The 22,516-nt window shown below is 44.2% G+C and overlaps 1 protein-coding gene across 1 annotated transcript in view; it reads left to right on the top strand.

The window, feature by feature from the left end:
• Positions 1-22,516, top strand: part of LOC134601934 (vitelline membrane outer layer protein 1 homolog) — a 42,436-nt gene that overhangs the window by 10,519 nt on the left and 9,401 nt on the right. The window contains exon 2 of the mRNA XM_063446440.1: positions 1,474-1,685. Coding sequence (XP_063302510.1) covers positions 1,474-1,685 — 212 coding nt within the window. The remainder of the gene's footprint in view (positions 1-1,473; positions 1,686-22,516) is intronic.

Raw genomic sequence — 22,516 nt, 5'->3', positions numbered from 1 at the left:
AACGCCCTTCTGGGAAAACAACAAGGAAAGGGGTGGACACTTGTTACATTACTCACCCTTTACCAATAATGGGCACAAGGTGATTAAAACATAGGAATAATCTGGGGACCTCCTTGCGAGGACCTCACGATCACATGACATTGCCAGCAGGGTGGGTGCCTGCAATGACAGGTACTCCCCCTGCTGCCTGTAAAAAATTTATAAACTTTTAAAACAGTGTAAAATTAAATAAGATATACTCAGATCATATATATATTTATTATATATATGATCTAAGTATATATATATATACACATATACACACATACACATATATACACTTACATAGTCTAAGTATATTTTAATATTAATATATATATATATATATATATATTAATATCAAAATACATGTACAATGATATTGATTAAATATATATATAATTATCATTATATATATATTTATATATAATATAAAATAAATAAAAATGTAAATACGTTAAAAAATGTAATTAAAAAATAAAAAATAAATAAAAAATATATATGTGTGTAATTTCGTTCTAACTGTATTTTAAAATGTATATATATATATTGATATCAAAATACATGTAGAATGAAATAATATATATATATCTATATACAAAAGTATATACGTATGCGTGTTTTGTTTTGGTCTGTTTTTCCTTCTCCCCCTAAATCTCCTGGGTTTACGTAGTCAAATGCTTTATACCTCCTAATCACTACTACTGTTAGTGTTACAGAGACTCGATTGATTGATACGTACTTATTACATAGTTACATAGCTGAAAAGAGACTTGCGTCCATCAAGTTCAGCCTACTTACCTCAAGTATCATTATATCAAGGCAGATGAACATTTTGACTCCCGGTGAGTAACTACACTAATTAAGTAGCATTTTTTTGTAACCGTCCTCTTTGTTATTTTTCTAAGGCTCAATTGTGGTTTATATTGCCGGGTTATTTATCTTTGTGGGATTTTAAACATATGTCCTTGCTATGTTTAAGACTGAGATCTAATTAGGAGACTCCATATGTATATATTTTCTTTTGTTGATTGATGGGTTTATTATTATTTTTTATTGATTTGAGGCCTCGAATACTTCTGATTTAAATAAAGTCTTTGTCCAATTTTGAATAAACTTTCCTTATCACTTTTTAATTTCCATTTTTCCTCTTTTAGTATGTTTTTTTTTTTGCGGGTATTTAGTTATTATTCTGTCATACAATGTTGCCCTAAATTTGCAATTCCCTTTTTAAATCTCAGAAATTTCTGGTTTAGTGACAACACCTCAGGATCACGATATCATGATTAAAGGGTCAGACTGACCCAGGATCCAAGTGACCTAAAGATAGTGATGTTTAACTGTTCGTAAAGATTAAATACATAGTTAATGATTTCTTATTGGAACTGACACCGAAACAACGTAACAAATCAGGTTGTTTTGGTGTGATATCAGTATCTGTCTATAAATATTCAGGACTGCTTTGTAGCAGTTACTACGATTTTATAGAGCTGCGTGATCTTCTAGAAGACATCATGCTTGTGGTAGCCTTCGCTTTGCTCTGTTTGCTTCAGATTCAACAGTCCCATGGGTGTGAAATTGGGGTCTGGAATGGGGGACCATGGGGAAACTGGGGTACTTTGCAGACATGCCCACCAGGACTCAAGGCCAGTGGTTTCAGATTGAAGGTAAGTTTCATCGGCCAGTGTGGCTAAAGGGATACTATAGGCATAAAAAAACTGCTTTAGCTTAATGAAGCCGTGTTAGTGCATAGATCAGGTATAGGCAACCTTTGGCACTCCTGATGTTGTGGACTACATGTCCCATAATGCTCTTACACCAATAATGCTGGCAAATCATCATGGGAGGTGTAGTCCAAAACATCTGGAGTGCCGAAGGTTGCCTAGTCCTGGCATAGATCCTACCTCTGCAGCCTCACTCTTTAATTCGCTGCCATTTAGGAGTTAAATCACATTTGTTTCTGTTGATGCAGCTCTAGCTAAATTGTCTGTGACTGACACCGCCTGCATAAAAATAAATGGTTTCATTTTCAATCAGATGTGAACTTGCTTTGGACATTTGTTATCTCCTGCTCGGTAAAATAAACTTTAAGCACACAGGAAGCTCCTGTGGGTTCTAGTAGGCTATTAACACAGCAGGAGGTAAGAAACTCTGAATTAAACAGAATGTGCAGTAAAGCAAGTATCAACATTATATCTCTCTTTACAGGAAATGTTTAGAAATGCTGTGAAGAGAATGGAAGAGAATTGAGCAGTGAGACTGCAGGGGCATGATCTATACACCAAAACTGCTTCATTATTTGATACCTATAGTGTCCCTTTAATTATTGATATCCTCCTCATTACAAACCTCAGCCTTTCTGTTACCATCAGGAGAATAATATGCTGAGAATGGAAGGTTTATCTCATGTTACCGAACAATCATAAATTGTTGTAATTGACAATACGGAAATGGAAAATCCTGTATAAGAGGAGTAGGATATAAATATTTGTTTCAAGCTATTTTTTTTTATAGCAGGACTTAAAGGGATACTCTAGGGATACTCTAGCACTATCGCTCCCCCTGCTTCCCCCCTCCACGGTAAATAAAGGGTTAAGTAACCTTATCCCAGCACCGATGTCCCTTAGCAAATACTGTGTTCGCATTACACTCCCCATAAGAAAACATTGAATAATGCAGAGCATGAGGATGTCAAGCGTCAGATACCAGACCGAATATGCATTCAGGAAGTCCTCTAGTGGCTGTCTGGTAGACAATCACTGTGGGTAAAGTTAGAGCTGGAATATAAACATTACAGTTTATCTGGAACTACCATGTTTAACAAATGCAATAGGTACACTGCACCCAGACCACTTCAATGAGCTAAAGTAGTCTGGGTGCCTATAGTGTCCCTAGACAACTGTCATCTTAAAATAATTTTTAATTCAATAATCCTTTTATGAAGTTTTGAAAGAAACTAGATTTTTTATTTTTTTAATAAAGTATATGTATTTTTTTTTTTTTAGAAAACCACATTCCCTATCTTAGTATATGACAGAATCCTTCAGCCATATACCATACCTCCCAAGTGTCCCTATTTAGACCCAAATCACTGTGTCCCTCTTTTAAATCTTAATGTCCCTATTTTCTAGGCCCTACATATTGCTAGTCTAAAAGAGCAACACAGCAATAGTACAGTAATGTGTCTTTAACCCCTTAGTGACCAGATCGTTTTTCGATTTTCTTACCGTTAAGGACTTTTTACATTTCTGCGGTGTTTGTGTTTAGCTGTAATTTCTCTCTTACTTAGTTACTGTACCCACACACATTATATACCAATTTTCTCACCATTGAATGGTCTTTCATCATACCATATAATATACTATAATTTTTTTTTTAATTATGATGAAAAAATAAAAAAAACACTTTTTCGAACTTTGACCCCCAAAATCTGTTACGCATCTACAACCGCCAAAAAACACCCATGCTAAATAGTTTCTAAAATTTGTCCTGAGTTTATAAATACCCAATGTTAACATGTTGTTAGGTTTTTTTGGAAGGTTATAGGGCTATTAGTACAAGTAGCACTTTCCAAACCATTTTTTTCAAAATGAACGCAAGTTACATTGTAACACTGGTATCTGTCAGGAATCCCAGAATAACCCTTCACATGTATATATATTATTTTAAAGAAGACAACCTAAGGTATAAAACTTGGGGTATTTTGACTCTTTTCGTGCTCTTCGTGCTTTTCGTGCTCTTTTTATGCAACCATTTTACCACCAATCTATGCCAAATTTATTTGACACACATAGCAATTTAAGAATACATGTACTGAGAACTTTAAGGGTTACTGCCAAAGAACACCCCAATATGTGTTCAGCAACATCTTCTGAGTACAGTGATACCCCCCATGTATAGGTGTGTCAGGATCTCTGGGGGCTAAAATACCTTATTTGGAGGGTGTGCATTCCAGTTTTCCAACTTGGAATTTTCACAGCTGGTCATCATGCACCCATGTCCTATTTGGGTAGGCTATCCTGGTAACCAACATACACAATCTGATATATATTGTATGTCATATTGTGTGTGTGATTTCCGGGATATTGAACATGATATGAGGGTGTCAGGGAGCCACATGCAAAATGCAAGAGTCTCTCGAGACTACCAGGAGACTTGGGATGTCTGAATAAGACAAAGCAGTTCTTACTTATGATATGTTTGGATTGTGTTGGAATTTCATTAGTATTTCATAATATTAATAATATTGTCCTCCCTCACGGCCCCCACTCCTGAGAGGCGGGTGGGGGCCCTAAATTAGAATATTGTCCTCTCCCCTGGCCGCCACCCCTGAGCAGGGGGTGCGGGCCCTAAATACCAATAAGGGTGAGGGACCTATTGTCCTCCCTCCCGGCCCCCACCCCTGAGCGGCGGGTGGGAGCCCTTAATAAAAATGTCCCCCCCAGGTGACTAGGGGTCCCCAAACCCCTAGTCATTCCCTCCCAAAAACTTTTTAGAAATCCCTACCTACCCCCCTCACCCTAAAAACAGTGACTAACAATGACTAAGTCCCTTAAAAAAAAATATATATAACTTACTATTTGATGTCTTCTTTTTTCTTATAAAGCCTTGCCCCGCCCTACAATTAGGCTCAGAGCACTCTGCTTGGTTGGTTTAAGCCATCCAATCAGAGTGCTCTGACAGGTAAATGAAGAGACTGACAGGTAAGTCCCTACATTTACCTGTCACAGCACTCTGGTTGGTTAGCTTGAAATCCAACCAATCAGAATGCTCTGTGTCATTTTACACAGAATGGGAAATTCTTTTGAATTTTCCCAGGCTGTGTAATTTGATTCATAACAACACTTTGATTGGTTGATTAAAAGTAACCAATCAGAGAGTTATGAGTCAAATCAATACAAGGAACACACACTCGGATAACCAACTGGAAACCACGACAGGGCACTGAGCGGGCGGCGTCCTTAATGATACAGAGCCGGCTGCTGAGAGAGGAGAGGTCACCTCTGGTGAGTGTTTGACAGTATTCCCCCTTAGTTTGTGGGAATACCGCCATAGCAATATGCGCCCGCCGGGACTCATGCTGCCCTCTGACAAGAGCAGCGCCGACGGGGGGCATGACAGTCTTTTCTGCGTCTTCAGAAATAATAAATGCAGGTCTTACTTCTTTTTCTACTTATTATATTTATAATATATTGTTTCTATAATACTTCTTATGCTATTGTTGGAAGACCTTAACATAACAAAACTGATTTTGGTCAGAATGGATTACATTAGAAATACCTTGTTTCAGTCTACTTGAAAGAATTGAGGCAAATAATTTAGAGTCTATTTTAAGTAAAGAAAAGGGTCTATAATTAACAATTTTGATTGAATCTTTCCCATGCCTATAAATTGGTATTTGCTTTGAAAAAATACATCAGATTATATCTCGTGTACACAGAACTCATTACAGATTGCAGTTAAATACTCGGAAATATTCTTTTTAACCATTTTATGGAACATGCCTTCAAGTCCACTAAGTCCAGGTGATTTGTGTTTTTTAGCCTCCAATGGCCTCTCCAACATCGGTTATAAGAATCAAACTATTTAATAAGTTGTTCATCTCGAAGTCAATCTTTGGAATGGAAGACTCTCTATATGTTCCTTGATTTTCTCTATAGGTGTTTCTGTAGGTAATGTTATGAGACATAGTATTTTCTAAATATGGTTCTGATTTTATCAGGGGACATGTATATAGTCTCTGTCCATTATTTTGATTATACGATTATAGGCTTGTTTCTTTTTTTAGTTTTTGTGTAAGGGCTTTATCTGTCCTGTAGTTGGCATAATGCCTTTTTTTTTTTGTGTCACTCATATTTATTGAAGAAATTTTTGTGAATTCCGTAAGCATACGGCCAATAAAACAGTATATGGTACAATACATTTATGGACAGCTTTACAAAGTCAGGTCTTTTCCGCTCTCAAGATCTAATGATTGCTTAGGTGCTGATATAGCCCTTCTCATGTGTGTCTTGTGGAAAGTCGGCTCTTTTCTAGCCGTCCTAGACAGTGAGCGTTGTCTATCGTCGTACCCAGTGTCAGTGTGTGTCCTTGTCAGTTTTTATGGGCAGGATATTGGTGCCGGCAGGCCTCCGTCATATTGAGGGCAGCCGTACATCCGATGGTGTCACCTAGGAGGGTGACCTCTTTAGTTGTGTAAGTGTGGTCTGTCCGCGTCAAACGCGTCGGCTGTGTGCTGCTAGGTAGAGCTGCAGTCTATAAGTGGTCCGGTCGGAGCCGGTCTATTGTCGAGTCGTCGTACTACGTATAAGTACAGAAGAAAAAGGAAACGTGGGGGAAGAGATAGTAGAAGAGAAAGAGGGGAAAAGAAAAAAAAAAAAAAAAGGGGGGGGTTAATGGGTCTCGACCACTGCAGCCCCGTCGTTCCGGTTAGTTCCAGGGCTCTGGTGATTTATGCTACTCCCCCTGAGACATATCGCCTCCAGGGGTACCATGTCAGGGCGCACTTATCTGAGCGCTCTCGCAAGGAGGCCGTCAGAATCTCCATATCGTAAATGGTCTCTACTTTGTCTATCCATTGTCTAAGAGTGGGGACTGACGGACTCTTCCAGTGCAGGGGGATAAGAGCTTTTGCTGCGTTTAGTAGGTGGATTGTCAGCGAATTTTTGTATGCTTGCGTGGGGCTGGTGGTATGGTGCAGGAGCATCGTCAGGGGTTGCATGGGGATATCATCCCCCGTGATCTCTTTGATCTTTGCCCTGATCATCTGCCAGTATGGTGTGATATGTGGGCATGACCACCAGATGTGTAGGTTCGTGCCTCTCTCCAAGCCACATCTCCAACAATCGCCTAATTCCGTTGCATGTATGTGTCTAAGTGTGTCTGGTGTTCTGTACCACCGTGTTAATAATTTGTAGCCTGTTTCCTGGAACTTAGAGCTTATTGAACATTTATGGGTAAGGATGAATATTTTGTCCCATTCGTGAGCTGTCAGCTGTGTGCCCGTCTCCCCCTCCCATCTGCTCGTGTAGCCTAATGGGCAGCTGTCTCCTGTCCTCTGGAGCATAGCATATAGACAGGAGACCCCATGGTCTATATGTCGTCTTTCTGTGCATAATCGTTCGAATTCTGTAAGTGTACGGTGGAGGTGGGGTTTCCCTGGGAGTTTGGCGTAGTAGGACCTAATTTGGTGGTAATGGAATTTGTCAAGCAGGGTAGGTTGTCTGTCTGTTATTAAGTTGTCCAGCGGTTGTAGCGTTCCCCCCGGACTCCACTGGCGTATAAAGAACCAATCTGTCCTCTGGAAATTGCTTAGGGCGGCCGGGTGGAGGCCTCCTGCCACCCCCGGATTGTGTGTGATGGGCGTAAGCGGGCTTGGGGAGGTGGTAAGTTGGTGGGCATACCGTTGTCCACACCATACCCTGAGGGTGGCGTCAATCATCGGGTTCTTCGTGTGTAGGTCAGTGAAAGTGGACCCCCCGAGCCAGAGCTGTGATGGAACAATTCCCCGTGTCTGTTGTAGTTCCATGGATACCCAGCGTTTAGTGCTGGGGCGTGCATGCCAGTCTACTATTCTGTGGAGATGCGTCGCTCTATAGTATGCTATCACTGACGGTAGTCCCATACCTCCTGCTGTCTTTGGTCTCTCTAGGATCGATCTGCGGATGCGCGTCTGCCTGTGATTCCATACAAACCTACGAATAGCTGTTGTTACCGAGTTGAAAAACATCTGGGGGATCCTGGTGGGGAGTGTCGCAAAGAGGTACAGCAACCTGGGGAGTATATTCATTTTGACCGCACTAATGCGGCCAAACCACGATATGTACTTCTGCGTCCACCGCTGGAGGTCTTGTTGTATAGCTGAGAGGATGGGAAGGAAGTTCAGCCTGTATACCTGCGTCAAGTCCGCTGGTAGCCAGGTGCCCAGGTACCGTAGTTTTATTGCACACCATGAGAAGGCGAACTGTGAGCTGAGCTGGCGGACCTGCTCCTCTCCCTGCATTATCGGCATTGCTTCAGATTTTTCTATGTTGAGTTTCAAATTGGACACCTGATGGTAGGTGCGAAACGCCTGTAGCAGGTTGGGCATAGAAATCCTGGGCTGCTCCAGGAAGAAGAGCATGTCGTCCGCATAGGCTGCCACTCTGTGCTCCTCCGCGCCCACCCTCACCCCCGTTATGCCCCCGTCCTGTCTGACCGCCTCCAGAAATGGCTCAAGAGAGAGGGCAAACAGGAGAGGGGACAGGGGACAGCCCTGGCGGGTCCCGTTACATATTGGGAAGGACTGCGTTAAAGCTCCGTTGATACGGATCCTGGCCGTCGGGGAGGAGTACAGCGCCGACACCCATGATCGCATTATTGGTCCGAACCCCATATGTCGTAGGGTTTCGTCCAGATAGACCCAGTCCACCCTGTCGAACGCCTTTTCGGCGTCCGTGGAGAGTAGAACTGTGTCCCTGCCCGAGGTCCGCGCGCAGTGTATGACATTCAGGGCTCGTATCGTATCGTCCCTAGCTTCTCGACCCGGGATGAAGCCCACCTGATCTGGGTGTATAAGATCCGGCAGGATCCGTGAGACCCTCAGGGAGATGGCTTTGGTGAACAACTTCAGGTCGGCATTTAATAGTGATATCGGTCTATAGCTCGAGCAGTTTCACGGGTCTTTTCCCTCTTTAGGGATGACCGTGACTGTCGCTGCCAGGGAGTCCGTGGGAAACCGCCCCCCCTCTTGTATGGAGTTCAGGCCCGCTAGAAGGCGAGGAAGTAGGGTGTCTTGGAATGTTCTTATGTATGTTAGGGGGAAGCCATCTGGGCCCGGGGCCCTGTGCGGTTTGGAGCCTTTCAAGGCCGCGGCCAGTTCCTCTAGGGTCAGGGGCGCATCTATTTCCTCCGTTAATTCCGGAGTGAGTTTGCGCGTCACATGTAGTGTCAAGTAGTCTGTGACTTTCTTGCGGTGTTCTTGGGCTACTGTCCCTTGCGTGGGCCTTGCTTGGTTGTAAAGGTCCATGTAATAGGCCCGAAATGCTTCCATAATGCCTTCAGACATTCTGGTGGTCTGACCGTGTCTGTTGTGTATCTGGTGGATATGTTGGGCTTTACGCTTCTCCCTGAGCATTTGTGCTAGTAGTCTACCGCTCTTATTTGAATGTTCATAGAAGTGCCTAGCTGACTTCCGTATTGTGTGTAGTAGACCCTGAGAAAGGTGGTCTCTGAGTGTCCTGCGTGCCTCTGTGAGTCGCAGGTACGTGTCGTCATCTAAGGTCTGCTTGTGGGTATCCTCCAGGTCTGTTATCTGTGTCGTTAGGTCTAATATTTGGCGAGCTCTATCTTTCTTACGTTGTGTGCTGATGGATATAAAGAGGCCCCTAACAACACATTTATGGGCTTCCCAGAGCGTCAGTGGGGGCATATCGGGAGTGTCGTTAATTTCAAAGTATTGTGTGAGCGTCTGTGATGCCTTGGTGCGTGTCTCTAGCTCTGTTAACAAGGTTTCGTTTAGTTTCCATTGGCATTCGGCCGGTTTAAATAGTGGCGAGTTCATCACTACCGTAATTACGGCATGGTCGGACTGGTTGATGATCCCTATGGTTGCTTCTCGGAGGAGCGCTAGGCTCTCCTGGGGTAGGAATATATTGTCAATCCGACTATATTGCTTGTATACTGACGAGTAGTAGGAGAAGTCTTTATCGTCTGGATGGGCTACCCGCCAGCAGTCCACCAGCCCTATCCCGGTAAGCGTGCGCCTCATCATGCGCAGGCTGTGTTCCGGGACAGTGCTGGCCCCCCTGGTGGTGTCCATCCGTGGGTCTAAGGGAACGTTGAGGTCACCCGCAACTATCAGCAGACCGGCCTTGAATTTTTCTAGTTTGGCTAGGGTTTTGGTCAGGAAGATGTGTTGCCTGCGGTTGGGGCTATAGATGCTTGCAAATGTGTAGGTGTGATGGGCGATGGTGCCCTTCAGAAAGATAAATCTCCCGTCAGGGTCCGCCATCGTGTCTATGTGTTGAAACGGGACTGTTCGGGAGATCAGAATCGCCACCCCTGTCTTCTTAGACTCCGGGTGGTTGGCATAATACCCCTGTGGATAGCGGCTGTTCTCCACTTTCATGGAGTCCTGGCCCTTAAAGTGCGTTTCTTGCAGGAGCGCAATAGAGACCTTTTCCGCCCAGAGCTGGCGCAAGAGTTGGGAGCGTTTCTCCGGGAGGTTTAGGCCTCTCACATTATTAGACCACACCTTGAGGTGTGCGGGGGCGAGGCTCGCCCCGTCCCTGCGGATTGGGCTTCTCCCGCCTGGTCGCAGTGCTGAAGGCATAGCCCAGACGTCCATACGTAGGGGATTCAGGGGAGGGTGAGGTGAGGGAGAGGAGAAGAAAGAGGGAGAGAAGAGAAAAAAAAAAAAAAAAGAAGGGAAGGGGGGAAAGTTGCTGGGTAGCAACTATGAACCTCGGTCGGTTGGAGACGTTTGGAAGCTGCTCGTCCGCAGTCCTACCAAACACCGACTAGTATGTACACTGTGGGTCAGTTGCGTGGGGTGCGAGAAAGGTCGCCTACGGTGCCTGTCACACTATTGTATGTGTCGTGATTGTGGCTGTCTCCAGGTGCTCCCAACCCGCCCGTCACATCGTAAAAAGTCGTCCCCGTCTCGTGGCGTGTCCGAGGATGGAGGACCAGTTTTCCCGGGTTGTGTCCTCGTCCCCTCTTCTCCCTGTGTATATCCTTTTTAAGCCGTGTGTGCCCTCTGTCCCGTCTTTCCAGTCTATCGTCCCTAGTCTGCTCCTTGTTCCCCCCGTTCATGGAGTGTGAATGAACCGTTCCCTCGGCCAGTTACCCCTGGTCGCCCAATCTCCTCTTTCGGTCCCGTCCAGCCCTGTCCGGTTGTCAACCTCCATTCCCCTTGCAGACTTTTGGCTCGCTCAGTCCCCTTGCAGCTTAAAGATAACAATATTCAACTAACAATAAACATTTTAACAGTAACTGTGCCCCTGCATGCTTGCTTCGGGGACCCCCCTAAAGCGCTCTGGCGCACGGTCGTACACCCCCCTTTCCAGCGCACTCCCTAGCGGGGGTCTGGTTGAAGATGGGTGGCCGTCAGGCCGTGTGGGGGGATACCGAGCGTGCTGCCAGTTTCTCTCCCACCCTTCTGGCTTCCAAATGGGATCAGGCACCTGAGTCCACCTTTCTCGTGCACTACCTGTAGCCCGGCCGAGTACGCTCGTTGGAGCCCCCTTTATCCCCCACCCGTCTGTGACCCCTCCGGGGCCAGGCCATCCCCGCTCTTCCACCTCCCCACCTGTAGGCCGGTCAAACACCTTCCCGCTTCTCTCGCCCCCGTGGGGAGGCCTCCCCTTCCTCTCATCCTTCCCCGGGTTTCCCAGACACTTTCTCCCGGGCTCCTCCTCCCCCCTCTCCAAATGAGGCTTTCCCCCCCCCCAGGCATGACCGGCCGCATGAGCCAGGGTATATGATCTCGGTAGTAGAAGTGGGCACAGTCAAATCCCCTGTGGTCCTGATAGCGTGTTCGTTTGCCCAGACCCCCCACCCAAACCTGCTCAGTTCTCTCCAGAGCTATGCGGGGTATTGGCAGTTGGTCCACCCAGTCCTCTCCCGCCCCCCCGTACCCCACCCAAGTGCTGTTTCCCTGGGGAGATGGGATTTACAGGGTACCCCGGGGGAACATGGACCTAAGGGAAAGCAAAGTACATACCCCACGAGTTCAGTTTCAGCGTCTCTACACTCCCGTGTCTGCTGCAGGATATGCTGGTATTCAATCTGGAGTGGTAATCGTGGGGGTCTTGGTGTATCTAGCCTGTCTCCGGGGGTATTCCAGCACTCTATTCCTCCGAGGTATTGGGTCCGCCTCGCTGCATCCAGGGGCTCGGCGGGGGGCCGGCCACCAAGTTCTCTGCCGGGACTGTTGGGCCTGTGGGTCTGCTTGGTGGGTGGTCCAGGATCCAATTGGGGACTGGTATCTCCGGAAGGCCTGCAGCTCACAGGAATCTGGGCACATCGTTAGGCCACCGAATCGTCAGCCAGCGGTTGTCCACTCTAGCTTGCAGGCTGAATGGAAATCCCCATTTATACGGGATCCTCTTCTGTTGCAGGAGGCCTGTGAGCGGCTTCAACGCTCATCTGGCGTCAAGGGTGAGGGCAGACAGGTCGTGGAATAAAGATATATGGGAATCCATGTACGTGATATTGCGCAGTGCCCTAGCTGCCCTCATAACGGCCTCCTTCAGCTGGAACGATTGAAAACAGCAGACTAAATCCCTGGGGAGGCCATCTCTCCTTGGTGGTCGGAGCGCCCGGTGGGCTCGCTCCAATCCGAAGTCCAGTGGAGCCTCTTCCCCCAGTAAGTGTGTGAACAGGCCCTCCAGCAGTTCTTTGGGTGTTTCCCCTTCTGACTCCTGCATACCTCTGACGCGGATGTTATTGCGTCGGCTGCGGTTCTCCAGGTCCTCTACCTGGCGTCTGAGTTCCAGGATGATGTTGCCTTGCCGTGTAGTAGCGAGGTCTGTAGCCTGTTGACGCTGATCTGCCTGCAGCCGTCGGACCTCCAGGTCATCCACCCGGTGTTCCAGAGCAGAGAGGTCCTGTCTGACCGCAGCTATCTCCTCCCGGATTGCGGAGCGGAGTTCTGCCACCAGGTCCTTCTTGTCTTGCCTGGTGAGCATGTTTGTGGAGATTGCCGCTAGTTCTGCGGACATCTGGGAGAGGGCATCTCTCTTTGGGGAGTCCTGTGTGGAGCATGTTCTGTTGCTTGATCCCGGCGACCCGGGCGCCATTTTGTCTGGGCCTCGTGCGCCAGTCATGCAGTGCGGGGTTGAGAAGAATTCATCCATCGGCCCCGACTGCTGAGACATGTCGGTGTGTTGCGGGCCCGGGGTGGTCCCCCTCCTCGGTTTACCCATTCAATCGGGTATAACTGCGCTATTTACACGGGCTTTGGCGAGTTGGGGCCTAGGAGCTCACACTGCCAGCGTCCTACTCCATCGGCTGCCTCTTTTTTGTTTTTTCCATAATGCCTTTTTTGTTTTAATTGTTTTTGTTAAGCAATTTCTCCCATTTAGTATAAGGGAAACATCTTCCAGTATCAGGTCAATTCTCGCATACGAACAGTGAGCCCGAAAGAAATGATGTATAATCTTCCTGTTTAGGGTAAAAAATCTTCCATAAATCATAAAGTTTAATCCTGGCAAAGCTGTAGCTGTTCTTAGAATTCTATTATCTAGTTTCTCACCTCTTTTTAAATTCTTATCTTTAGCCGTATCTATCACACAATTGAAATCTCAGGCTACGATAAGTGTAACTTTTCCACTTTATTAAATAATTTCTTTAGGAAGTATACCATATGTAGATTTGGAGCATATATATTAACTAAAGTATAATATTTAATTCCTACCTATTTCACATATTAATATAACATATCTTGCATTCTTGAAACAATATCTCTATTTCTAATCTTTTTTTCATTACAATAACGACCCACTTAGTTTTTTTTTTTTTTATTGTTGGTTAAAGAGGCAGGTATAACTTTATTTATTTGTTTATCTAAATAATATTTTTTATCCAATTTTAACAAGCGAGTTTCCTGCAGTAAACATACGTCCTCTTTATCTGTCTTTAACAGATTGGCCAAGGCTGACCTTTTATGAGGAGAATTAAGATCTTGTGTGTTGAATTTCTTGAGTGTAACCATTATTTTTATTTACCTTCCTTTTCAGACCACGTAGAACAAGAAGGGCTTGTCTAAATAATACAAAACATACAACAAAAACTTTGGTTCAACAGTTGAACCAACACTACCTGACCCTGTAGAAGTATCCCTCCTACTAACAGGGACAAGGTGTCTTACCCTCGAAAGACAACTTTGATGCAACTACTTAATTTAAACAATCTCTGTAGTTTAAACCTAAACCTACCTAAGTGGTTCCTGGTTTTGTTAAACAGAATTATCTACGTCTATGTCTGTTAGTCCACCCAATGCACAGCGATGCGAAATTTGTTGGCGCTTTATAAATGAATAATAATAATAATAATAATAATGTTATCCTACTAGTATGATCTATTTTATGTGGCAGAAGGAAGTGGTAGAAATAAATAAACATCATGCATCGGTTCCAATCTTTCTGTTCAATATCAATCCAGTAAGAGAAACCATATGACCTCTTTCTTCATTATCATTCTTCCTTCTTTTCGCTTTCAAAGATGCAAACCAATTATGTTAATACATGTGTGTCCTTCACTCTATCATTTTGCATTTTTCCTTTTTTCTCTCTTTCTTTCCTTTCTTCCTTTCCAATCTTCTCTCTTCGCCCATTCCTTCTTTTCATCTGCTTTCTTTTCCCATTCTTAAAACAAATTCTCCTTTGCTTTCCCTTCCCTTATTTATTCTATTTTGCATGGCCTGTGGCCCATCTTTTATTTTCCAGGAGCCTATTGCCCATCCTTTATTTTCCAGGTGCCTGCTGCCCATGCTTTATTTTGCAGTTGCGTACGGTCCATCCTTTATTTTCCAGGAGCCTATTGCCCATCCTTTATTTTCCAGGAACCTATTGCCCATCCTTTATTTTGCAGGCGCATACGGTCCATCCTTTATTTTGCAGGTGCCTGTGGCCCATCCTTAATTTTGCAGTTGCGTACGGTCCATCCTTCATTTTGCAAGTGTGTACTGTCTATCCTTTATTTTGTAGTTGCGTACGGTCCATCCTTCATTTTGCAAGTGTGTACTGTCTATCCTTTATTTTGTAGTTGCGTACGGTCCATCCTTCATTTTGCAAGTGTGTACTGTCTATCCTTTATTTTGTAGTTGCGTACGGTCCATCCTTTATTTTGCAAGTGTGTACTGTCCATTCTTTATTTTGCAGTTGCGTATGGTCCATACTTTATTTTGCAGGTGTGTACCGTCACTATTTTGCGTCACTCCCAATATTTTTGTGTTTAAGATCAGCCTTCATTTCAAAGTTTCCTTGTCTAATATTAAAATGCATAAAGTTACCTAATTGCGTGCCGTCCGTGTCCTCTATTATCTAGATTTTCAACTTTTTTGTCATTTCTCTTTCTCACTTTTCAGTTGATTTTTATTTCTTTTTTAAATTCTAGTTGTTTGGAAGCTCTTCATGCGTTGCAGGCTGTGACCCTAGTATACCCGGTTCTTTATGTGTAGTTCCTGGGTCAGTTTCAGTAATGGTTGCAACTTCCATTGCTGAACAATTAAACAACAATTAAAGGCGCCTTTTTCGTTCTCGCTCTTCCCTTTTTTTACTCGCCATATTAATCTGGTCGTAGTTAGGTCACATTTTTCAGACTTATCCTTTATATTCACATGTCAGTATGTCAGTATACCAAGTTTACCTTAGGCATATATATCACAATCATATAGACTACTGTACTCCTTTGTCTATTTAGCCTGCAATACTTGTACTTTATTGCATCCTTCAATCTGGTTCTTTCTCATCTGTTTATCTCTCAATCCCATACCTTCCGTTTCATTGTCAGTTGGAATGAAATAATTATAATAATTGACCTTGTTCTTTTTCCTTTTAACCCTTTTAACCCCTGATCTGATCTGGGTGATTTTTGGAAATAGAAATGTGATATATAACAAAATAACACGTGAAGAATACCCTTATATAACTGTTTAGATTGTAAGAAGATTCCTTGTATCTTCTTCACATATACATAAAAAATACAATCTATAATGAAGGAAAAAACGTGAATAGCGTGATAGAAAATATAATGGGACGTGGGTGACTTGATGTTACACTCACAAAAAATATGCTTGTAGCAGGCACGTAAAGGTATCTTTATAGGACGTTAACCTTTTGTCCTTTTCTTTTATTCCATTGACCATATAGGGGGAAAAAGGGAGAAAAGCAAACATAGTGCACTGATACCGGAGAAACTGACGGAAGCCAAGCACAGAGAGATGGACACAGGTTTCTTCAGGAAGGAAGAGATTCTTTATTGGATCACCGATCGGGACTCAGAGGGACTAGCGTCACCAAAATACAGCAAAGTCTGAGTCCTGAATACATAGAGTACATTCCTTATATAGCACTGTAGCTCCTCCCACAATTAACTACACCCACACATACCCTTAACCTATTTAATGAATAGAGTCTAAACTCATCCATCCGGTCTAACCACGTGGCTCATCTGATACAAAGGAGAGGGACGCGTAATTCCAGTTCTTACATTCCTGCACCTGGTCAGTACAGTGATGACAGTATCTTAGCTACGTGTAATTAACTAACTGATACTACAAACACATATACATACATATGCCTTGTGGCAATCTTAGCCTGCTAAACTTGTATTTTACTGGAATTACATCACATTCCCCCCTTTGATGCCTCTGATATTTCACAATTACTTGAGGCATCACTTAACCTTGGTTTGCATATACCTCAGGTTACCATGAACCAGACCAGACTTATCTTATGATGTGAATCTTCAACATTCATCTTCTTGCATTGGTTCTCCCTGATCTAGAGCCTTATACTTATATATTGCCATTATCTGTGCAGCAGCCTTCCTCTCTGCTATACTTCCTATCAGGCTTTGCACAGACCTAACTACTAAGGGTATAAGACACGGTAGGAGTAGACACAACAGTAAAATCAGTAGGACTCCACCTACCACTGCCTTAAGCCCTCCAAACCACTCATACCAGCTACCAAACCAACTACTTGGATTGTACCCTTTCCATACCTGAGTAGGCACATGCGCTAGTTTAACCATATGGCTAGTAAGCTCAGCTATTGCTTGCCCTTCGTCATCTATTTGAAGACAGCAATTACTTAGGTTAAACTTCCCACATACACCTCCCTCTACTGCCAAAAGGTAATCCAAGGCTAATCTATTTTGGTAGACTGCTGTCCTCATCCTGGTGTTATGCTTCGCTAGAAGATTGAGCGCTTGTGATGTCTCATTTGTGATAATCTCAACCACCGCCTGTAATCTTATAATACGGTTGAGCATATAAATAGGGGTTCTATAACCAAAGGTACCATCCTCAGCCCACGTGGCTGGCCCATAGTAATCTATAATACGCTGGGGAGGCCATTCATCATCTTCCCAGGCGCCTATCTCTATGGGTCCCCTTTTCTTCCTATGATTCACATCATACACTTTAACACCTAAAGTCTCACCTGTTTCAATCGGTAACAAGAAGAAGGATGGTTTGAGCATACCCAACACACATGCCCCTTCCCAGTCCTGTGGCAGCTCCGAATAGGCTTTCTTACCACAGATCCAGTACAAATTTGCTGGGGCTCTCCAAGTAGATGTGATGGATAGATCAAACCACACATCCTTTAAATTGGCATATCTAGCAAACGGGTTAGATGGTTCTGAGACATTTGAAGCCGACCACCAAGTTGTATTCTTTGTATCATCATCATAAGCTTTTTGCCCTAGACAAGTTAATTCTCCTACAGAAGTATTATACATTATTCCTTTCCTTGCTATGCAAACATAACCTATGATGGAGGTCTTTAATCTCCACTCAGATTTACCTCTAACACTCATATGATAATCGGCTTGTGTAGATATTAATTGGTCAACTGCCTCAGAACCGGACATTACCTCCTTTGCTTCCCAAGGCCATTGGTCTCCCATGTTAGTACCTCCACACACATAGCAGTTGGTAACATTAAGACTACCGGCAATACTTTCAGCTAAATCGATGAACAGGTTTTTAGCATTATGGGGGATCTTATTATCTATACTCATCTCTTCGTAAAAGGAATGGTATACTTGATGAGTCTGGGAGGATACCGTATCAGTCTCTATTCCTATAAACAATAATGTCCCAGGATCTAAACCCGTCCCGTATATTTGAAACCCAAATAAATTTCCATACTTATCTAAGAACTTGTCGGGGTTATTAATGAGTATATGGACTGGGTTGCATTCCATAGACTTACAATAAGGGCTAGTCGGCAACTTAGTCACTATCATGTCTTTGTCTACTGTCTGTCCCCAAGTTGCCCACCCCACACAAGACCAATATGGGCAAAAGTTATAATCTCTATTTGGGCATCTAGGACTTACATATTTATTTTTGCTACTGGGACAAATATATTTATCGTTAGACCCATACGTCCTCTCCCATCTAAGATCCCCACATACATTCCACGGCTTTCTACCACTCGATATCGCTTTACACGCATCAAATAGCAGAACACCCGAAGAATGTACGGATTCTAACACCGTTTTATTAATTAGGGTCCCCTGAGGATCTCCATTCCTGAGAGTCAACCAAATTGTACGAGGCTGATACTCCGGACTGAAGCACTTAGGTTCTCCTACTCCTAAATGGCACACACTATAATCTATATTTAAGTATCTACATCTCGATACATCTCCTTTACATTCGTATTGTGAATGCCAAATTAGGGTTTGGGAAATATGGTTACCTGTTCTCGTAGTCTTAATGCATACCTCACAGCTAGGAGTGTCGGTACCTCTACCTTCCTGAATATAAAAACACATATAAATAAACACTATCAAAAGCACATCTTTCGCCGTCATCCTCAGTCTTCGTCCGTGCGATGGCGCCTCAGCTTCCAGGATGTGAGGGGCTGCAGGGAATGGAGTTCTGCTCGTCTTCACAGGTGTCCCTTCGAGACTTTCCTGGCTTATACACTATGTGATGGTAAGCGGACAGGCTTTATTATGGCCTTCTCACTCACACCTGTAACAATAAAATTTGTAATCCACAATAATTCCTCGTTACTCCGACTGAGTAGTGCGTTTTAACCGGATCTTGCAGGGATTCTCTGGATCTGCTGTAACTTGCCAAGAATCGACTGCTGCTGGTTTAACCCTGGAGTGATGTATCCACGGAGTCACTTCTGCTACTTTTATTGCTGTAGGGGTAGACAAAAGAACAACATAAGGACCTCTCCACTTGGGCCCTAACGGTACAGTATTCCACTCTTTAATCCACACTTGATCTCCTGGATGATAACTATGAACAGGGGGATAAATATTCACAGGTAATCTATCTTGTACCCATTTCTGTACCTCCTCCATAGTCTTACCCAACTCTACAACCTGCTGCCGGGTAATTCCTTCTCCCAACTGACTCAAGTCCCCCCTTAAGTTACCAAGTACGGGAGGTGGTCGCCCATACATGATTTCAAAAGGAGAGAGGCCCATCCTTCTGGTAGGGGTACTGCGGATTCGCAATAAGGCTATAGGTAAGAGAACGTTCCACTTAAGTTGGGTTTCCTGACACATTTTAGCCAACTGGTTCTTTATAGTTCTATTCATTCTCTCTACCTTACCAGAACTCTGGGGTCTATATGCAGTATGAAGCCTCCACTTTATACCAAGCATATGAGTCAGTTGTTGTAGGCACTGGTGAACAAAAGCTGGACCATTGTCCGATCCTATAGAACAGGGTAGTCCATATCGGGGTATTATTTCTCGTAGCAGGAATCTCACAACTTCTCCTGCTTTCTCTGTACGAGTAGGACATGCTTCTACCCAGCCTGAATAGGTGCACACAATTACCAGCAGGTAACGATGTCCACCCGATTTAGGCATCACTGTAAAGTCTATTTGTAGATCGGACATGGGGAGTCCCCCCATAAACTGGACTCCTGGTGGCTTTACTGGTCCTTGTCTTGCATTATTCTTAGCACACGTTACACATCTGCGTACAATGGCCTGAGTCAAGTTGGACAATCTTGGTATGTAGAAATGTTTTCTAAGAGATTCTTCAGTACTGTCTCTCCCAGAATGTGTCCCGTTGTGATAATTTTGGACAATTTCTACCGCTAGCGATGCTGGTATAACTATTCTTCCATCTTCTAGCTGATACCACTTGTTCTCCAGATACTTTCCCGGTTCAGTCTTTAACCACTCCTCTTCTTGAGCTGTATAAACTGGAGTCCATTGGGACAGTGGAGTTGGTATAAGAGCAGCTATATGCCCTACATACTCCTGTCTTCCTGATTCAGCAGCACGCTTAGCTGCACTATCTGCCATCCGATTTCCCTTGGTTACATCACCATCTCCTCTCAGATGCGCTCGACAATGTATGATACCGACTTCTTTCGGCTCCCACACTGCTTCCAATAGTTGTAGGATTTCAGCTGCGTACTTGATTTCTTTGCCTTCTGAATTCAGTAGTCCTCTTTCTTTATACAAAGCTCCGTGGGCATGAGTGGTTAAAAACGCATACTTAGAGTCCGTATAGATATTTACTCTTAAACCTTCAGCCAATTGTAACGCTCGTGTTAGTGCTATTAATTCTGCCTTTTGTGCTGATGTTCCTTTCGCCAGTGGCCGAGCTTCTATCACCTTGTCTATTGTTGTCACTGCATATCCTGCATAGCGGATCCCTTCTTTCACATAACTACTGCCGTCGGTGTAATATTGAACATCGGGGTTCTGGATGGGAAAATCACGAAGATCTGGTCTACTTGAGAATACTTCATCCATTACTTCCAAACAATCATGTTGACTTTCAGTAGGTTGTGGCAAAAGGGTAGCTGGATTTAAGGTGTTTACAGTCTCTAAATGCACTCTTGGGTTTTCACACAACATTGCTTGATACTTGGTCATACGGCTATTACTAAACCAATGATTTCCTTTGTAATCCAACAACGTCTGTACTGCATGTGGGACTCGTACATAAAGTTCTTGACCCAGAGTGAGTTTATCGGCTTCAGCTACTAGCAGGGCGGCTGCAGCTACGGCTCTTAGACAAGGTGGAAGTCCGCTGGCCACTGCATCCAATTGCTTAGACATGTAGGCAACAGGTCTTTGCCATGATCCCAAGTACTGTGTCAATACTCCCACAGCCATTCTTCTTTGCTCGTGTACATATAAGTAGAATGGTCGTGTGTGATCAGGTAGACCTAATGCTGGGGCACTCATCAAAGCCTTCTTCACATCTTCAAATGCCGTTTGCTGTTCTTGGGTCCATAAGAAGGGGTCGTGCTCTGTACCTTTGATAGCTGCGTACAGAGGTTTTGCTAGTATCGCATAGCTGGGAATCCATATCCTACAGAAGCCTGCTGCCCCCAAGAATTCTCGCACTTGTCTTCTATTCTTGGGTATTGGTATTTGTCAGACAGCTTCTTTTCTCTCTGGCCCCATAATTCTTTGACCTTCAGAGATATGGAATCCTAGATACTTGACAGTTGGCAAACACAACTGAGCCTTCTTTCTAGACACCTTGTATCCTGCCTTCCAGAGAATGTGTAGTAGATCGTGCGTTGCTTGCTGACAGATTTCTTTTGTAACTGCTGCTATCAACAAGTCATCTACATATTGTAACAATACACACTCTCCTGGGATGGACTCGAAATCCAATAGATCTTGACTTAGGGCTGAACCAAATAGGGTAGGTGAATTTTTAAACCCTTGGGGCAGTCTTGTCCAAGTCATTTGGCGTTTTGAGCCCGTTACAGCGTTCTCCCATTGGAAAGCGAAAATACATTGACTTTCTGCGGCAGTTCGGAGGCAAAAGAAGGCATCTTTGAGATCTAAGACTGTGAAGTAAGTAGCCCCGCCCGGAATTAAAGCAAGCAGGTTATATGGATTGGGTACAACTGGATGTATGCTAACAACCGCATCATTGACTGCTCTTAAGTCCTGCACAGGTCGATACTCATCTGTGCCGGGCTTTTGAACAGGCAGCAATGGGGTGTTCCAGGGGGAAGTACAGAATTTTAGGATACCATACCGTATGAACTTATCCAGATAGGATTGGATGTTCTTCTTAGCCTTCTGCGGAATGTGATATTGTCTTAGGCTCACTGGATAAACCCCATGTTTCAGTTCAATTTTTATTGGTGGAATATTGCGGGCCAGTCCTGGTGGGTTGTTCTCTGCCCAAACTCCTGGTATGTTAAACAATGTCTCATCACTCCTAGGGTTTTGGCTAGTCAACACTGTATAAAGTCGCCACTCTTCTTCCTTTGGTACGGATAAAGTCATAATACCTGAAGGTCCATTAAACTTTAAAGATGTTGTTCCATCTGGTAGGAACGTAATCTGCGCTTGTAATTTGGATAGCATATCACGTCCCAGCAATTGGACTGGACATTCAGGCATATAAAGGAATTGGTGTTTTACTACGTGGCCTCCCAATGTACAGAGTCGACTTTTAAGAACCGGTCTTTCAGCACTTCTTCCAGTTGCTCCTATCACAGTAATAGTCCTTCCAGATGGAGGAGCAACTAGATTAGTCACCACTGAATGTTCAGCACCAGTGTCGATCATGAACGCACTCCTTTTCCCCCCTATTGATACATCGACCATAGGCTCCGCTCGACCAAGGGGGATGGAGCCCGGTCGGTATCAATAGTCCTCCATGACCGTGTCAGCCAATCCTACAAAGTCCCTACCTTCTCTATCGCGAGACCTTTGCGCTGCTGGAATATACCTGTCTTCCCTAACACTTCCTCTGTTCCCATTACTCCCTCTATAACCATTACTCCCTCCGGGACCTCCTCTACCTCTCGCTCTGCCTCTAAAG

This window comes from Pelobates fuscus, chromosome 3 (genome assembly GCF_036172605.1).
Source record: "Pelobates fuscus isolate aPelFus1 chromosome 3, aPelFus1.pri, whole genome shotgun sequence".
Taxonomy (NCBI): Eukaryota; Metazoa; Chordata; class Amphibia; order Anura; family Pelobatidae; genus Pelobates; species Pelobates fuscus.
The sequence above is the reverse complement of the archived record's forward strand: the minus strand, read 5'-3'. Positions and strand labels throughout refer to the sequence as shown.